Source organism: Petaurus breviceps, unplaced genomic scaffold (genome assembly GCF_028583685.1).
Source record: "Petaurus breviceps papuanus isolate PSGF00001 unplaced genomic scaffold, PetGlider_PUasm1.0 400, whole genome shotgun sequence".
Lineage (NCBI taxonomy): Eukaryota > Metazoa > Chordata > Mammalia > Diprotodontia > Petauridae > Petaurus > Petaurus breviceps.
The window spans coordinates 1,290,402-1,307,069 of record NW_027186316.1 but is presented as its reverse complement, the minus strand read 5'-3'; the positions used below and the strand labels follow the sequence as shown (position 1 = coordinate 1,307,069).

The 16,668-nt window shown below is 43.5% G+C and overlaps 1 protein-coding gene across 2 annotated transcripts in view; it reads left to right on the top strand.

Annotated features, from left to right (window-relative positions):
- Window positions 1-16,668, top strand: part of LOC138170978 (heat shock factor protein 3-like) — a 62,025-nt gene that overhangs the window by 26,380 nt on the left and 18,977 nt on the right. The window contains exons 4-5 of one of the 2 annotated variants that reach the window (XM_069100399.1): window positions 11,624-11,748; window positions 16,398-16,473. In XM_069100399.1, coding sequence (XP_068956500.1) covers window positions 11,624-11,748; window positions 16,398-16,473 — 201 coding nt within the window. The remainder of the gene's footprint in view (window positions 1-11,623; window positions 11,749-16,397; window positions 16,474-16,668) is intronic. The other variant, XM_069100400.1, reaches the window with a different exon arrangement.

Genomic DNA, 16,668 nt, shown 5'->3' with positions numbered 1-16,668 from the left:
AGAGAGAGAGAGAAAGAGAGAGAGAGACAGAGAGAGAGAGAGAGAGACAGAGAGAGAGAGAGACAGAGAGACAGAGAGAGAGACAGAGAGACAGAGAAACAGAGAGAGACAGAGAGACAGAGTCTGAATAAGGCACCCTTCCTTTGCCTGAGGGCAGCAGATTACCTAAGATACATAGTAGGCATGAATATATTTTCCACAACTCAGATGATGCCAGTTGACCCTTCTGTAGCATGTTTTAATCCCAACAGCACAGTATGATATAGTAGAGAGCACTGGCTTTGGCATTCAAGGCTCTGGGTTCAAATCCTGTGATTGTTCCTTTCTAACTCCTATCTGAAATGAGGGCATTGGATTGTGTCGTCTCCAGGGTTCCTTCCAGCTCTGGAAGGACCTTCTGATCTTGCCTGATTCTCACAATTCTCTGTGAACAGGAAATAGTCTAAAGGTGTGTTCTTATCCCTATTCAACCCATGAGGAGGCAGGCTCACACAGATGAAGCCACTTGCTCAGTAAGCTAGTTAGTGGCCAAGTCTCCACCCCCAGAAGCCCAGCCAGGGCTTCTGTTTCCCTCCTAGGTTCAGGCCTGCCTCTGACCTTTCACTTCTTGCCCTCAGGCAGCAATCTTAGGTGCATCTTGCAGAGAGGGTGTTGACTTCGCAGGATCCCTCTGTGTCCTAGAGAAGTGCCCTCCACCCGGGCCTTGCTGGTCTGGGCCTGGTCCTGCTGACATGGCCACATTGGCCCCAAGGCTGGTGCTATATAGTCCATAGTCTAGTATTCTATGTCTACGCATTGTGTATGTGCCCCAGCCTTCTGTTGCCCTCAGCTTGGCGGCACAGCCCTCTTATTCCCTCACCAAGTTGCAATCTGCAAATATGGGGCCCCTCCAAACTGGAACGTGGTACTGGGCACACACACAGTGTCTCAGGGCTTGAGGCAGGGAGCCCCAACTTTTTGCTGTGGTTACAGTTGCCTGGCTTCTCGCCCACGCTTGTTTCTCTTAATGACTCAGTGTAGTGCATGAATGAGGGTACGTGAAGAGGCGGTAAGTGCACCATGTTGTTTTTCACAGTTCACTTTTTACTGGCATCATTACTGCTGTTGGTATGAAATAGTGCCGTGGGGGTCCAAGGGAAGGAATCCACATTAAGGCACTTGGAAATCGGCGGGGCTAATGCAACTGGAGGCTCTGCCCGCCATGCAGGCCACCTCCCGCCATCAGCCGTGTTGTTCTCATAAAGGCAAAGGGGCTGTGACCTAACTAATGCCACTGTGCCAGGGCACTGCCCCCTCAGTACCTGCTTTGTAAACACTGAAGTGCTTAGTAAACAGGAACTGCAGTTGGAATTTGTATTCAGCCTTCGGGAAATGTCCTTAGAAACTCACAAGGCACAGGGAAAACAGAGACATCTTGGGGGGAGCCTTATGGCGTGGGCTGCCTGAAGTCAGAGGGCTTGGCTCTGGGTCCACATGTGTTGGTTACTTACTGCTTGAAGTTGGGGAAGTCACTTTGTCTGTTGGGGTCTCAGTTTCCTTGTCTGCAAAATGAGAGGGCAGGACTAGATCTGCTAAGCAGCCATGTGCTGAATATTAGAGAAACATTTCCTAAGGAGGTGACATTCTTCATGGGAGACAGCATGTACATCTCTGAGTCTACATGGAATAAAATGAAAGAGGAGATATACACAGTAAGTACAGGCCAGGAGGGTGGGAGGGGGGCACTAGCTTTTTGTACAAGAGGGTCTAGCCTTACAATGGAACCATCATCAACATACAATGTATTGTGCCCCCATTGCTCAGCTGAATCTCAGGTTGCTGATGGTAGGAAAGAGGATAGAAGCCTAAGGAATGTTGAATTGGTCCCTCTGATGACAGGCTAGAGGGGCAGAATCTCTGAATTTTACAGTTGGAAGCTGCTTTGTACAGCCCATACACAAAAAAAGACATCTCTTTACAACATGCCCAACTGAGTGTTCTTCCAACTTTGTCCCCCAAAGAGGGAGCCCCCCATCGCTGGAGGCAGCCCATTCTACTCTGGACAGCTCTAGTAAGAAGTTTTCCCTTACAACAAGCCTCAGTTTCCCCCTTTGGACCTTGAACCCATTGCTACCAGTTCTGTCTTCTTGGGCCAAGCAAAACAAGTTTCATCTGTTTTCCAGTTAGCCTTTCAAATTTTTGAAGACAACTATCGTAGGAGTATGTATATATGTATATGTATAGATACATATATACATACATGCATATATAAACATGTTATGTGTGTTTGTGTGTGTGTATGTATGTATATATATATATATATATACACACACACACACACATATATATATATATGAAGAGCCTTCAGAAGACCGAAAATTCCTTCCCCCCACCCCCTGTCTTCTATTGTTTTGGTCAGACATCCTCAGGTCTTTCAATTCTCAGGGCATGAGCACAAGGACCTTTACCATCTTGCTTTCTGCTCTCCATCTAAACAGTGGCCTGTGGTTTGCCTTTCTGAAGGCTGCCACTGGGAGCTTTTGCAGTCCACTACAATCCCTAGCTCTTTTTCACTTGATCTTCTGGCTATTCAACCAGGCCTCCCCCCGCCTTCTTGTATTTGTGAGATGGATGTTTTTGGAACCCAAATTACACTTAGCTGTGTTGAATTTATCTTAGTGTCTTCACTGCAGTATGCCAGCTGGCCAAATTCTTTTGGGTTATCATCCAGCATGTTGGCTCTCTCTCCCAGCAAACTGTATCACTAGCACATTTGACACGCATGCCATCTAGGCTTTTATCAAAATCATTCATGAAAGGTTAAACAGCTAGGGTGGGATCCAAGATCCCTGGGGCCTGCCACTGGAGACCTCCTTCCAAATGGGCATCATACCATTCCCCTTTGTGGCTCTTCTTTTGATTTGCCATTCCCCAGATCCCACCGCCAGTTCTGATGCCATCTAATTGTCTTTTCACCTGGCTTACAACACATCACTCCATCTTTTGCACAAGAAGAGTTTGCGCTACTGTAGCAAATAATGTGCTGAAGCTACTGTGACACCCTCTTGCACCGCTTAGTAGTGATGCTGTAAAGAAAAGTCAGATCCCGGCCTCAGACGCTTAACACAAAAACTAGCCTGTGACCTTAGGCAAGTCACATAACCCCAATTGCCCTCCAAAAAGCAAAACAAAAGAAAAGAAAAGTCAGACCCTCCCTGCATTGGTCCGGGGCTGGATGAAGTCAGGCTGACTCTTGGCAATCATCACCTCCTTCTCAGATGTTTACTAACCATCCCTTTAATAAGACCTGGCAGGATTTTGCCAGGAATCTATGTTAAGCTCACTGGCCCATCTTTTCTAGTCTTCATTCTCTTCCATTTTGTGGCAGTTGGGTCCTCTTCTCTACAATCTGTTCAAGGCCACTGACAGGGCTCAGCAATCATGCCTGCCAATTCTCCTGGTTCTGAGAATGTAGTTCATCTTTGTCAGGTGACTTGAGTCATCGGGAGCAACTAGGTGCTCTCTCATTATCTCCATGCTTAATCTTCACTATCAACTCCCCATTAGTCACTTTTGTTCTATCCTTTTCAATCCACAGCTCAATCTCCTGGGCAGAGAAAACGTAAGCAAAATTAGAATTTTGTAGCTCTGTCTTTCCCAATTAATGAGTTGGTACCACATAAATCCAGAGGAAGGGTTCCAGGCTTTAATCCTCCTCCTTTGCCCAGTAGAGTTAGAAAGCAAGCCCCTTTTTCTGTCTTAACTTTCCCTGTTTGCACTCATTCTGAGCTTTAGCACTCCCAACACTATTACAGGCCCATACAGTGCTTTTGTGGCCCTCTCTTAACTTACTCTTGCTTCCAGTTCTCTGTGTTGCTTAGTGAGTTTCCTATGAATCTACCTTGGTCTCTTTGGACAATCCCCCTTTTCCTTTCTAATTGGAATAGTTTCACTTTGTCTTCAGAATTTTATTCTTGAACATCTCCCATCCTTCCTGGGCTGACTTCTCTTGAAGTCTTTTACTAGGTGTGATCCTACCTGCCCTTCCTCTAAGCCTTTGAAATCTTTCTACCTAAATTGTAGGTACATGTCAGACTGTTTTGGGCTCTTCCTTCGTACATTACAAACTCTAAAAGATAGGCATCATGTCTTCCCAAGGTACCCTTCATTTCTACCTTGGCAAACAGTTTCTCCCCGTTATTGAGAATTATCTCCAGAATGGATTTCCCTCTTCTTCTTCCTCAGCCTTTTGAAGGACAAAATTGTTGTTAAGGCAAGGCAAGAAGTATTAGCTTTTCTGCTTTTGGCAGAAAGAGCTCCAGCACTTGTCTATATAATTGAAGTAACCGCTCTTCCTCAGCACTGCTCCCATCACTACTCTGTGCCAGGCTTGTAATCTATTTCCCAAATATCTCATCCACGTCCTCTTGCTGTCCAAGTGGTCTCTAGTGTATGTCAATAACCAAAGGAAAAAATCACCTTTCTTTCTCTCTTGATGGGTCATCACTTGGGTTTTTCATCATGCTTTCCCTGTCCTGGTTCTTGGACTTCCTCATGTGACTAAAGCATCTTTACCCTTTTATTGAACCAGTTTCTTTTGAATAAAATGGGGTACCCATCCTGAGCCCCATTTCAGCCATGTGAGTCTCATACACCATGTCTCGATGGTACCTCTGAGCTCAAATTTGCCTCCTTGACTCTTAGAATCTCGTGTTTATCTTGGTTGTTAGTCATACTTTGTGCCCTTGTGGATAGGTATGGCTTAGGCTGTGGGCTTGATTACTGGCTCCATACTTATATATTAGCTCTTGTGAACTTTTGAGTGGCTGCCCTGTTATTCATCTTATGTTGTAGCTACATTCTAGGATATTTAACTTGCTAAATATAGATCATCCATTTTCTCCTTCCTTTTCAATTTTATATGTAACTAACAACAAGGGCAGCAACACTAATAGTGAGAAGAAGCCTCTCTCCCCATGCCAGGAAGACCTGTATTGGAGGCTTACTTCTGATACAAAACAGCTGTGTGACCCTGGGCCAATCAGGAAACTCTCAGTACCCCAGGACACCGTCGCTAAGACTGTCAGCCACGTCAGCCAAGAGCTCCACGTCTGGCTACGCTGGTGGAGGCTCAGTCCTTCTCTGCACTTGTAATAGTAGTAAGTCCTGGCGCAGGCCGGGAAGGCGCGGCGGCGGCGGTGGCGGCGGCACGGCAGACGCAGGCCGGGAAGGCGCGGCGGCGCGGCGGACGCAGGCCGGGAAGGCGCGGCGGCAACGCGGCGGCCTGCGCGGGAAGGTGTGGCGCAGCTGGCGGATGCAGGCCTGGAAGGGGCCTGATCAACTAGGCGGGCAAGTCTTCCCACCAACCACAAGGTCCACTACCAGGCCTATCACCAAAGGGCTGGGACTGGAAAGAGCAAGGTAAGAAGCAAATACAGTGGCCCCTGTACTGGACAGCAAACACTCCTGGGGCTACCACTTCATAGCCCAGAAATCTTTTTTTTTTTAAAAAAAAGCCCCTTTCAGGACCTCCAAAGACAAGGATGACAGAGTGAACCCCACTTGCTCCAAACCCCCCCTCTGACCCTGAAAATATAGTAACTATTGTCCAGGGCAAAACCCTCTACAGTAAAGGCTTGGGATCCTAGAGGAAGGGCGTGGTTAGGACCCTGCCTCAAAATGGGTAGAAAGCAGACTACAAAGACAAAGACTCTAGAGTCCTACTATCCTCAGAGGGAGGAACCAACCTCAGAGGGAGACAATGTGGACTCCACACCCACAGCTGAGACTTCAACAGGGAATGGATCCCAAGCACAGAAGGCTCTTCTAGATGAGATCAAAAGGAACTTTGAAAGCAAAATGAGAGAGATAGAAGACAAAATGAATAATTCTCTCAAAACGAAAATACCAGAATTCGAAAAACATTATAATGAGGAAAACATCTCTCTAAAAAGAAAAGTGTATGATATGGAAAAGGAGCTTCAAAAATTAACCAAGGAAAATGATTTGCTAAAAACCAGAATTAAACAAATGGAAACAAATAACTCTATGAGGAACCAAGAATTAGCCAAGCAAAACAACAAAAATGAAAAATTAGAAAAAGAGGTAAAATACCTCAAAGAAAAAATAACTGACCTCGAAAACAGATCCAGGAGAGATAATCTGAGAATCATAGGCCTACCAGAAAAGTATGATGAAAAAATGAGCCTGGACAACATTCTCCAAGAGCTCGTTAAGGAAAACTGCCCTGAGATACTAGAACCTGAGGGGAAAATAGAAATCGACAGAATCCACCGGACACCTGCTGTAAGAGATCCCAAACTGAAAAATCCTCGAAATGTTGTGGCCAAACTCCAGAATTACCAGATAAAAGAGAAAATACTTCAAGCGGCCAGAAAGAAACAATTCAAATATCGAGGGTCCACAGTGAGGATTGCACAGGATTTGGCAGCCTCTACACTGAAAGATCGGAGGCAGTGGAATACAATTTTCAGGAAGGCAAAACAGCTCAGATTACAACCAAGGATCACATACCCAGCAAGACTGAGCATATTCTTCCAGGCAAAGAGATGGTCATTCAATGATATAACAGAGTTCTAGACCTTCTTGATAAAAAAGCCAGAACTCAATGGAAAATTCAACCTCCAATTATGAGAAGCAACAGTGACTTAGAAAGGTAAACAAGGAGAACACACATCATTTTAGAGGGAAAGAGGGGAGGGAGAGGAGCTTCGCATGAGATCTGTTCCTGTCATTCTTGATGCGAAGAAAAAATAGCATACCTCATTAAGTATAACAATATCCTACAGGTAGTAGGAGGGGGAAAGGGTTACAAAAGGGGGGTGGGAGTGGTTTGTAGGGAGGGAAGTAGTAAGGGGAAAAGGGGAGGAAAAGGGAGGGGGCCGAAAAGGGAACACTGAGGGAGGCGGTGGTCAAAAGGAAAACTATTAAGGGGGGGAAGGGAGAAGGGAGGGAAAATACGAACATTAACAGGGGCAGGAATAGGATGAGGGGAAAGAAACAGATAACAATCATAACTGTAAATGTGAATGGAATGAACTCTCCTATAAAACGGAGACGGATAGCAGAATGTATTAGAAATCATAATCCTACAATATGCTGTTTACAAGAAACACATCTGAAACAGAGGGATACACACAAGGTAAAGGTAAAAGGTTGGAGTAAAATATATCATGCCTCAGCTAAAGTAAAAAAAGCAGGGGTAGCAATCTTTGTCTTGGATAAAGCAAATGCAAAAATTGACCTAATTAAAAGAGATAAGGAAGGAAACTATATCCTGTTAAAAGGCACCATCGAGAATGAAGCAATATCACTACTTAACATATATACACCAAGTGGTGTAGCATCCAAATTCCTAGAGGTGAAGGTAAAGGAATTAGAGGAAGAAATAGATAGCAAAACTATACTAGTGGGAGACCTTAATCTCCTCCTATCTGAACTTGATAAATCCAACCTCAAAATAAACATGAAAGAAGTTAAGGAGGTGAACAGGATTTTAGAGAGGATAGGTATGATAGATCTCTGGAGAAAACTGAATGGGGATAAAAAGGAATATACTTTCTTCTCAGCGGTTCATGACACATACTCAAAAATTGACCATGTTCTAGGGCATAAAATCCTCACAATTCTATGCAGTAAGGCAGAAATATTAAATGCATCGTTCTCAGATCATGATGCAATAAAAATTATATGCAATAAAGGGCCAGGGAAAGACAGACTAAAAACTAACTGGAAATTAAACAATTTGATCCTAAAGAATGAGTGGGTCAAACAAGAAATTATAGAAACAATCAGTAATTTCATTCAAGAGAATGATAATAATGAGACAACATACCAAAATCTGTGGGATGCATTAAAGGCAGTTCTTAGGGGAAGTTTTATATCCCTGAGTGCATACGTGATGAAATTAGAGAAAAGGGAGCTCAACGAATTGGGCATGCAATTAAAAAACCTAGAAAAAGAACAAATTCAAAATCCCCAATTAAATACTAAACTAGAAATATTGAAGACTAAAGGAGAGATTAATAAAATCGAAATTAAGAAAACTATTGAACTAATAAATAAAACCAAGAGCTGGTTTTATGAAAAAAAACAACAAAATTGATAGACCCTTAGTCAATATGATAAAAAAAAGAAAGAAGAAAACCAAATTATGAGTATCAAAAATGAAAAGGGTGAATCTACCTCCAATGAAGAGGAAATCAAAACAATAATTAGGAATTATTTTTCCCAGTTGTATGCACATAAAGTTGACAATCGTAGGGAAATGGATGAATATTTAGAAACATACAAGTTGCCCAGATTAACTGAAGAGGAAGTAAATTACTTAAATAATCCCATCTCAGAAAAAGAAATTGAACAAGCCATCAGGCACCTCCCTAGGAAAAAAACTCCAGGGTCAGATGGATTCACTAGTGAATTCTATCAAACATTTAAAGAACAATTGATTCCAATACTCTACAAATTATTTGGGAAAATCAGTGAAGAAGAAGTCTTACCAAATTCTTTTTATGACACAAATATGGTACTGATACCTAAATCAGGAAGAGATAAAACAGAGATAGAAAATTATAGACCAATCTCCCTCATGAATATAGATGCAAAAATTCTAAATAAAATACTAGCCAAAAGATTACAGCAACTTATCTCAAGAATAATACACTTTGATCAGGTAGGATTTATTCCAGGAATGCAAGGATGGTTTAATATTAGGAAAACCATCAGTATAAGAAATCACATGATCATCTCAATAGATGCAGAAAAGGCTTTTGACAAAATACAACATCCATTCCTATTAAAAACATTAGAAAGTATAGGAATAAATGGAGCCTTCCTTAAAATAATAGGTAGCATCTATTTAAAGCCATCCGCAAGTATTATATGCAATGGGGAGAAGCTGGAAGCATTTCCCATAAGATCAGGGGTGAAACAAGGGTGTCCACTATCACCCCTCTTATTCAATCTGGTACTAGAAATGTTAGCAGTAGCAATTAGAGAAGAAAAAGAAATCAAAGGAATCAAGTTAGGCAAAGAAGAGACCAAGCTATCACTCTTCGCAGATGATATGATGATATACGTAGAGAATCCTAGAGAATCAAGTAAAAAACTGCTTGAGACAATAAATAAATTTGGCAAAGTTGCAGGATATAAAATAAACCCACATAAATCCTCAGCATTCCTATATATTTCCAATGAAACTCAACAGCAAGAAGTAGAAAGAGAAATCCCATTTAAAGTCACTGTAGACATTTTAAAATATTTGGGAATCTACCTGCCAAAACAAACCCAGGACCTGTATGATCATAACTACAAAACACTTTTCACACAAATAAAGTCAGATCTAACTAATTGGAAAAATATCAATTGCTCATGGCTGGGTCGAGCTAATATAATAAAAATGACAATTTTACCTAAATTAAATTATATATTTAGTGCCATACCAATTAATTTACCAAAAAACTACTTTATAGAGTGAGAAAAAATAGTAACAAAATTCATCTGTAAGAATAAATGGTCCAAAATATCAAGGGAATTAATGAAAAGAAATGCTAGGGAAGGTGGACTAGCTTTACCAGATTTCAATCTGTACTATAAAGCAGCAGTCATCAAAACTACTTGGTACTGGCTGAGGAATAGAGGAGAGGATCAATGGAATAGATTAGGCACACGAGATTCAGAAGTCAACGACTACAGTAATGTATTGTTTGATAAACCCCCAGACCCTGGTTTTGGGCATAAGAACTCACTATTTGACAAAAACTGCTGGGAAAACTGGAATATAGTATGGCAGAAACTGGACATAGACCATTATCTAACACCATATGCCAACATCAAGTCTAAATGGGTTCATGATCTAGGTATAAAGGTTGATACTGTAAGCAGTCTGATAAAACAAGGAATAGTTTACCTATCAGACTTGTAGAGAGGGAATGACTTTATGACGAAACAGGAATTAGAGAACATTATAAAATGTAAAATGAATAATTTTGACTACATGAAATTGAAAAGTTTCTGTACAAATAAAGCCAATGTAACCAAGATTAAGAGGGAGGTGGGAAATTGGGAAAGAATCTTTACAACCTATGTCTCTGACAAAGGACTCATCTCTAAAATATACAGAGAACTGAGTCAAATTTATATGAATACAAGTCATTCCCCAATTGATAAATGGTCAAAGGATATGAACAGGCAGTTTTCAGAGAAAGAAATTAAAGCTATCTATAAGCACATGAAGAAATGCTCTAATTCACTATTGATTAGAGAAATGCAAATCAAAACAACTCTGAGGTACCACATCTCACCAGTCAGATTGGCTAAGATGACAAAACAGGAAAATGACAAATGCTGGAGAGGATGTGGGCAAGTTGGAATACTAATGCATTGTTGGTGGAGTTGTGAACTGATCCAGCCTTTCTGGAGAGCAATCTGGAACTATGCCCAAAGGGCTATAAATACTTTCATACCCTTTGATCCAGCAATACCACTCCTAGGGTTATATCCCAAAGAGATCATAGAAATGGGAGAAAGACCCATATGTACAAAAATGTTTATAGCAGCTCTTTTTGTGGTGGCAAAGAATTGGAAATTAAGGGGGTGTCCATCAATTGGGGAATGGCTGAACAAGTTGTGGTATATGCATGTTATGGAATATTATTGCACTATAAGAAACAGGGAGCAGGCAGTCTTCATATTTACCTGGAGAGGCTTAAAAGAACTGATGCTGAGTGAGAAGAGTAGAACCAGGAGGAATTTGTACACAATTACAGACACAATGTATGTGTGATGACCAACTTTGATAGACTGGACTCTTCTCAACAATGCAGGGATATAAGTCAATCCCAAAAGACGCATGATGGAGAGAAAATCATGCATCCAGAGAAAGAACTAGAAAGAACTAAGTTTATATCCAGGTGGAAGCAAAATACCTGATCTTTTTCATTCTCTTATTTGATTTTATGTCCTCTTTACCATTTTTCATTCCAGCCAGTACAATCCATCCTTATAACCTGACCAATGTATAATGTGAAAGTATTTACAGATCCTATACTTGATTATAAGCCGCCATGGGGGGTGGGGGAGGGAGGGGGACAAAATGTGAAATTCAAGGAATTGTGGAATTGAATCTTGTAAACTAAAAGGAAACAAACAAATTAATAAATTAAAGAATAAAAAAATATTACAAAAAAAAGAAATAAAGAAAGAAATGTCATGTGACAACAACAACAACAAAAAATAGTAGTAAGTCCTGTTTCAATCGCTTTTGGCTTCCAGGACCCAAGAGGCCTGTGAAGATTAGAGAGCCAGGAGTTTTGAGATGAGGAGTCTGGAGCTTGGAGAGATGAGGCCTCTTGTGTGAGTGGCCGAGTCAGCACTGGAACCTTACGGGGTGTCCTGCTCCCTGTCCCGCTGCTTGACCTCTCAGCTCTCTTCTGATTATGGGCGTGCTCATGCTAGCATCCTTAGTCTCCTCACCACGTGACATTGGACCCAACAGCATTATGGAAGCGGTTACCCTGGGCACCGCTACAGATTTGGATTTGGGCGGGAGGAGAGGACAAGACTCTTCTCTTGGGGGTAGTGTGCAGAGCCCAAGTGCTGCATGTGCAAACCCTTTTGGTTTTAGGTGTCATCTGGGAGAATGGAGGATCCCAAAGGGTGCTCTGATGACTTGCAGAAGGCTCTGGCTGAGGTGCAGGAGATCAAGGAGCAGCAGGTTGGCATGGACAGCAAGCTGACGAGCCTGAAAAGGTGGGTGTGGATGCAGGTGGCTGGGGCCGGGCCCCACCCTTCTGCCAGAAACTTCAAGCTCCTTGCCCATCCAAGTACAAGGCTGGAGCTTGTGGGCAGCCCCTTCCATTCCCTCCTTTCCCCCTTTCCTTTCTCCCATCTCACATCATGTGCCAGAATCTGGTAGCATCAGGAGTCTGGCCTTCCAGGCCCAGCCCTGTCTCAGAATATATTGCTTTGTGATCTCAGGTGAGTCACCTTACTTCTCTGAGCCTCAGCTTCTCCATCTGTGAAATGGGCATAATAATACTAAGAATTATTGAGAACAAAACTCCTGGGAAACATGAGGAAACTCTAGGGATGGGACGTTTTACTTGTCTCACCTCATTTCCCACGACGTAGAGGAAGGAAGAAATGAAGAGACATGTAGAAACACTCCATTAGAAAGGGAGCACTGTCTGGTTGGATTCAGAAAACAGAGGCTCTCATTTCTGGCTTTGCTATGGAGTCACTGGGCCAGGTTGGGCAAGTGACTTCCCTGCATGGTGGATTTTTGTTCAGTAAAGTGAGGAAGTCAGAGTAGCTGGTCTCTGAAGTCCGTCCCAGATTCTGTGCCAAGCCGACCAGGTGACTGGTATCTGAGCTGACCATTGGAACTACAAGGGATCATCTACCATTTGCCATTTGCATGTTGGAAAGAGTGCTGGTCTCGGAGTCAGGAAATACTTGGATTCAAATCTTCATGTCTAATACTTAATGCCTGTTTGACTGACTGTAGGAAATCTTAGCATCTCTCTGAACCTCAGTTTCCATATCTATTAAAAAAAACTCACTTCTCAGGCCCTTACATACTGGCTTCAGACAGTACCACTCAGCTGAAGATGATTCCCCCAAGTCACCAGTGACATCTTTAGCCTTCTCAGCCTCTGTGTTCACTACCCTCCTCTCCTTCTGGGTATTCTCTCCTCTGTGGATCCCTTGTTCTCTGTGTTTGGTTTGGTTTTTTTTTGCTTTTTGGAGGGGGGAAGGTAGGGCAGTTGGGGTTAAGTGACTTGCCCAAGGTCACACGGCTAGTATGTTTTTGTGTTAAGGCCAGATTTGAACTCAGGTCCTCCTGACTCCATAGCTGGTGCTCTGCACCACCTAGCCGCCCCCTCTGTTTCTTTTTACTGTCTGGTTCTGCTTTCTTGGGCTCTTTCTGGATCCTCATTGTATCTCTCTCCACATGCTCTTGGTGATCTCTTCAGCTCCCATAGCCTTAATTATCATCCCTAGATATATGTGGGGTGTCCCCAAACTTCACCATGGTTCCTTGGAAACTTACTGTTCTTCTTACCTTGCCTTTTTCTGGCAAAAGTGCTACCATCCTCCTAGGTGCCCAGGCTCACAGCCCCAAAGGCATTCTCAGCTTTTGGCTCTTGCTCCTCCAGCCCTTTCACCCTTCTAGATCCATCCACTCGGTCACCAAGTCTCGGCTCCTTCCCTTTATGTGCTGGTTCAGGTGCTCAGCACCTCTCAGCCAGATTATCACAGTAGTTTCCTGATTGGCTTCCACACCTGCAAATCTCATAACTTCTTTCTTGACAGCATCTCTTGTATCCTCTCTTGTGTGGCCAGCATCTTAGCCAACACTCATATCACCTCTCACTTGAATTATTGAAGTAACCTTTTTTAATTATATTTTTTTTAATCAACAGAAATCCACTCATCTCCCTTGGTCCTCACCCTGAGTTAATCTGTCACGTCTCTGTCAGCAGGGGACTAATGTGTTTTTTCATGAACCCCTTGGAATTGTGGTTGATTGTTACATAGATCAGAGTTCCTAAATCTTCTAAAGTTGCTTGTCTTTCCAGTAGTGATGCCATTGTATAGATTATTGTCCAGGTTCTGCCTACTTCCCTCTGCCTCAGTTTATCTAAGTCTTCCCAGGCTTTTATGAAACCCTCTCCTTCATCATATCATCTTTCATAGAGTGCCCTAGTATTCCATCATATTCATATTCCACAACTTGTTCAACCATTCCCCAAGGGATGGACACTCCCCTCCCTGCCCACCCCTTTCCAGTTTCCAATTCTTTCCCAACATTAGAAGGGCTGCTGGGAATATTGGTGTACATCTGGCTCCTTTTCTTCTTCCTTTGAGCTCTTTGAGATTCAGACCTCATGTTGGTATCACTGGGTCCAAGACCGTGCACAGTTAGTTACTCTTTGGGCCTAGGTCCAAATTACTTTTCTGAATGACTGGATCAATTCACATTCCACCCAGAGGCCCTTAATAGATCTGTTTTTCACTGCCCCTCCAGTGTTTGGCCTTTTCCTTGCTGATTTGCTGGGTGTGAGATGGTACCTCAGAGTTGTTTTAATTTGCAATTTAATTTGTATAGATAGCTTGGGTTGCTTCCCTTGAGAACAGTCTCTTCATATTCTTTGACCATTTATCAATTGAGGAACAGCTTTTATTCTTATAAATTTAAATCACTTCCTTTAGAAATTGGATCTTTATCAGAGAAACTTGCCACAAAGATTTTTTCCCCCACAATAGCCTTTTAATTGTTTTCCCTGACTCTAGGCTCTTCTCTTCCCCATCCATTGTCCCCTTGACAGCCAAATTGATATTCCTAAACTGTCAATCTGCCTGGGTCTGTCTGTGTCACTCTCTAGCTCTATGAGCTCCAATAATTCCCCACAGCCCCTAGGATGAAATTCAGATTCCTCTCTTTGGCACATACCTTTCACAGTCTGTCACAAGCCTGTTTTTCTTTTGTTTTCTTCTCTTAAAGAGTGTCAGCTTCATAGAGCAAGCTAGAAAACAATACAATTGCCACCTCCAAAATCCCATTTACAAATCTGATTGGATTATTCTTCTCGAATCTGTATACTCTTTGCACCCAGTGTTTCCGTGCAAATGGACTCGTTTGCTTGAGTAATATGGCCCATCATATTGCTTTCATGATAGCCCCAGGCTCAGTTACCAGCCTGATTTCCCATCATTCCCTTTCCAGGCAGTCTCCATTCCAGCCAAACTGACCTGTTTGCTCTACCCTGGATACAATGTTCCCATCTCTCTCCTGATCCCTTCTCTCCAACTCTTGGAGCCTTTGGCTACCTTCAGGCCTCAGCTTGGATGCTGCCTTCCTAGAAGCCACCTTTCCTAGGCCCTTCCAGCTGCCCCGCCGAAGTTCCTCCGTGTCAACTTGATATTTTGTATTTACTCCCGTGTTTTCGAGTTATTTTCCCCATAGATTGTAAGCTCCTTGAAGGCAGGGCCTGCTTGTTTTGTTGCTGGGGCCCCTGCACCTGGCATAGCGCTCAGCACATGAGAGGCACTGAATTGAAAAGCAGCTGTGTGCTGTCCCAAGCTCATAGGCTTGTTGTGGAAGCCATCAAGACTTCAACTGTTAGAAGTTCCTTCTACCCCTGAGAGTGCCCAGTCTCCAAGGGAGAGGCTGGTGTCAGGCCTTGAGAGCTTTGCTTGGGTTCTCAACATTATCCTAGGTGTTTATGGATCTTCCCCTCTCCCCCTCCCAGGTACAGCTGACCCTTGACACAGAATAGAAATGATGCTCAGCAACATTCTTCGATTTTTAAAGGCCCACCTGAGAGAGGGAGGCAGCCGCTCTCCTCTCCCCCCATGAGAATGTGGCATTAGTGGGACGCTCTGTACTTTGGGGAGTTGGAGGGAAACATGCGCTCTCTAGGCCTATGCTCCCATCATTTGTAAGACTGAAGAGTGTTTGCAGGGCAATATATAGGTATTCATTTTATTTTGACTGAGAGACTCTTTGCCCACCCCAGATAAAAGCTTTATGGGCTGTTCTGTAGCTCACAGATAATCCTGCTGTCCACCTTGGCTTTGTCCCCTCACCTTCTAGAGGGGACTTTCCTGCCCCTCTGCTTGTCTGCCTCCCTGCTGATTGGACCCATGATTAAGGGCAGAAGAGCAGTGGGTGTCTGTGATTGTGTGCTCGCAAGGCTAGTGAGAAAGGCTTCTCTCTCCACTGTGCCCTTGGCCTTCTGTGGATTGCCACCAAATGTGACAAGATCAAAAACTTGGGATTTGAGACTTGAAAGAGACCTTGGGTAGAATCTAGTCCAACCCCTGAGAGGAGAGGAAGACCCACCCCAGAAAGGGGGAAGAGACTTGTCCAAGGTCACACACTCAGTGAGTGTCAGAGACAGGATTTGAATCCAAACTTTCTGACTCCATCATTCTTTCCATTCCTCAGACTGGGGAGATAATCCTGGTCCTCTTGGTCTTAGAAAACAACCTCTTAGAAACCTCCACTCTTAAGGAGTGAAAATTATCATGAATTCCCCAGACTAGTCAACTACCTGGGAGGCCAAAGGGAGCTAAACATGAACATCTGGTTGAAGGTTTTGCATCTGAAGTGGCCCATGCCAATCCCCCAAGATAGGGCATTTATGATGGAGGGGGCAGGAGAGGGGAGAAGGGAGCAGTCCGAGAGAACAGACAGGACTCCATGTGAAGGCAGGCCACAGCTTTTGGAGTGCCCAGGTACAATGTCCTGGGCACCAGGCATTGATGATGTGCTGGGCTGCTCTTGTACATGGTCCCCATCTGTTGGTGCCTGGGGTGCCAGCCAGCTTCTCATCCAGAGGCCCAGCTTCCTCCTGCCCCTTTTCACTTTGGGGGTCTATTGTATGTTACAGGAATAATAAATCTCTCTGGAAGAAAGTGGGCAGCCTGAGACAGAAGCATGGCCAACAGCAGCAGCTGTTATCAAAGGTAGCAGTTGCCCCTGAAGGCTTCTTTTTGCTCTTCTCTTAATTGATATTAGGCAGAAAGTGCCCATCAGCCAAGAACTTGATTTGGCCATGATTTCATGGATTGGATTTCCCCAGTCAAAGAATTCTTCCCTCCCTCCCTCCCTCCTTTCCTTCCTTCCTTCCTTCCTTCCTTCCTTCCTTCCTTCCTTCCTTC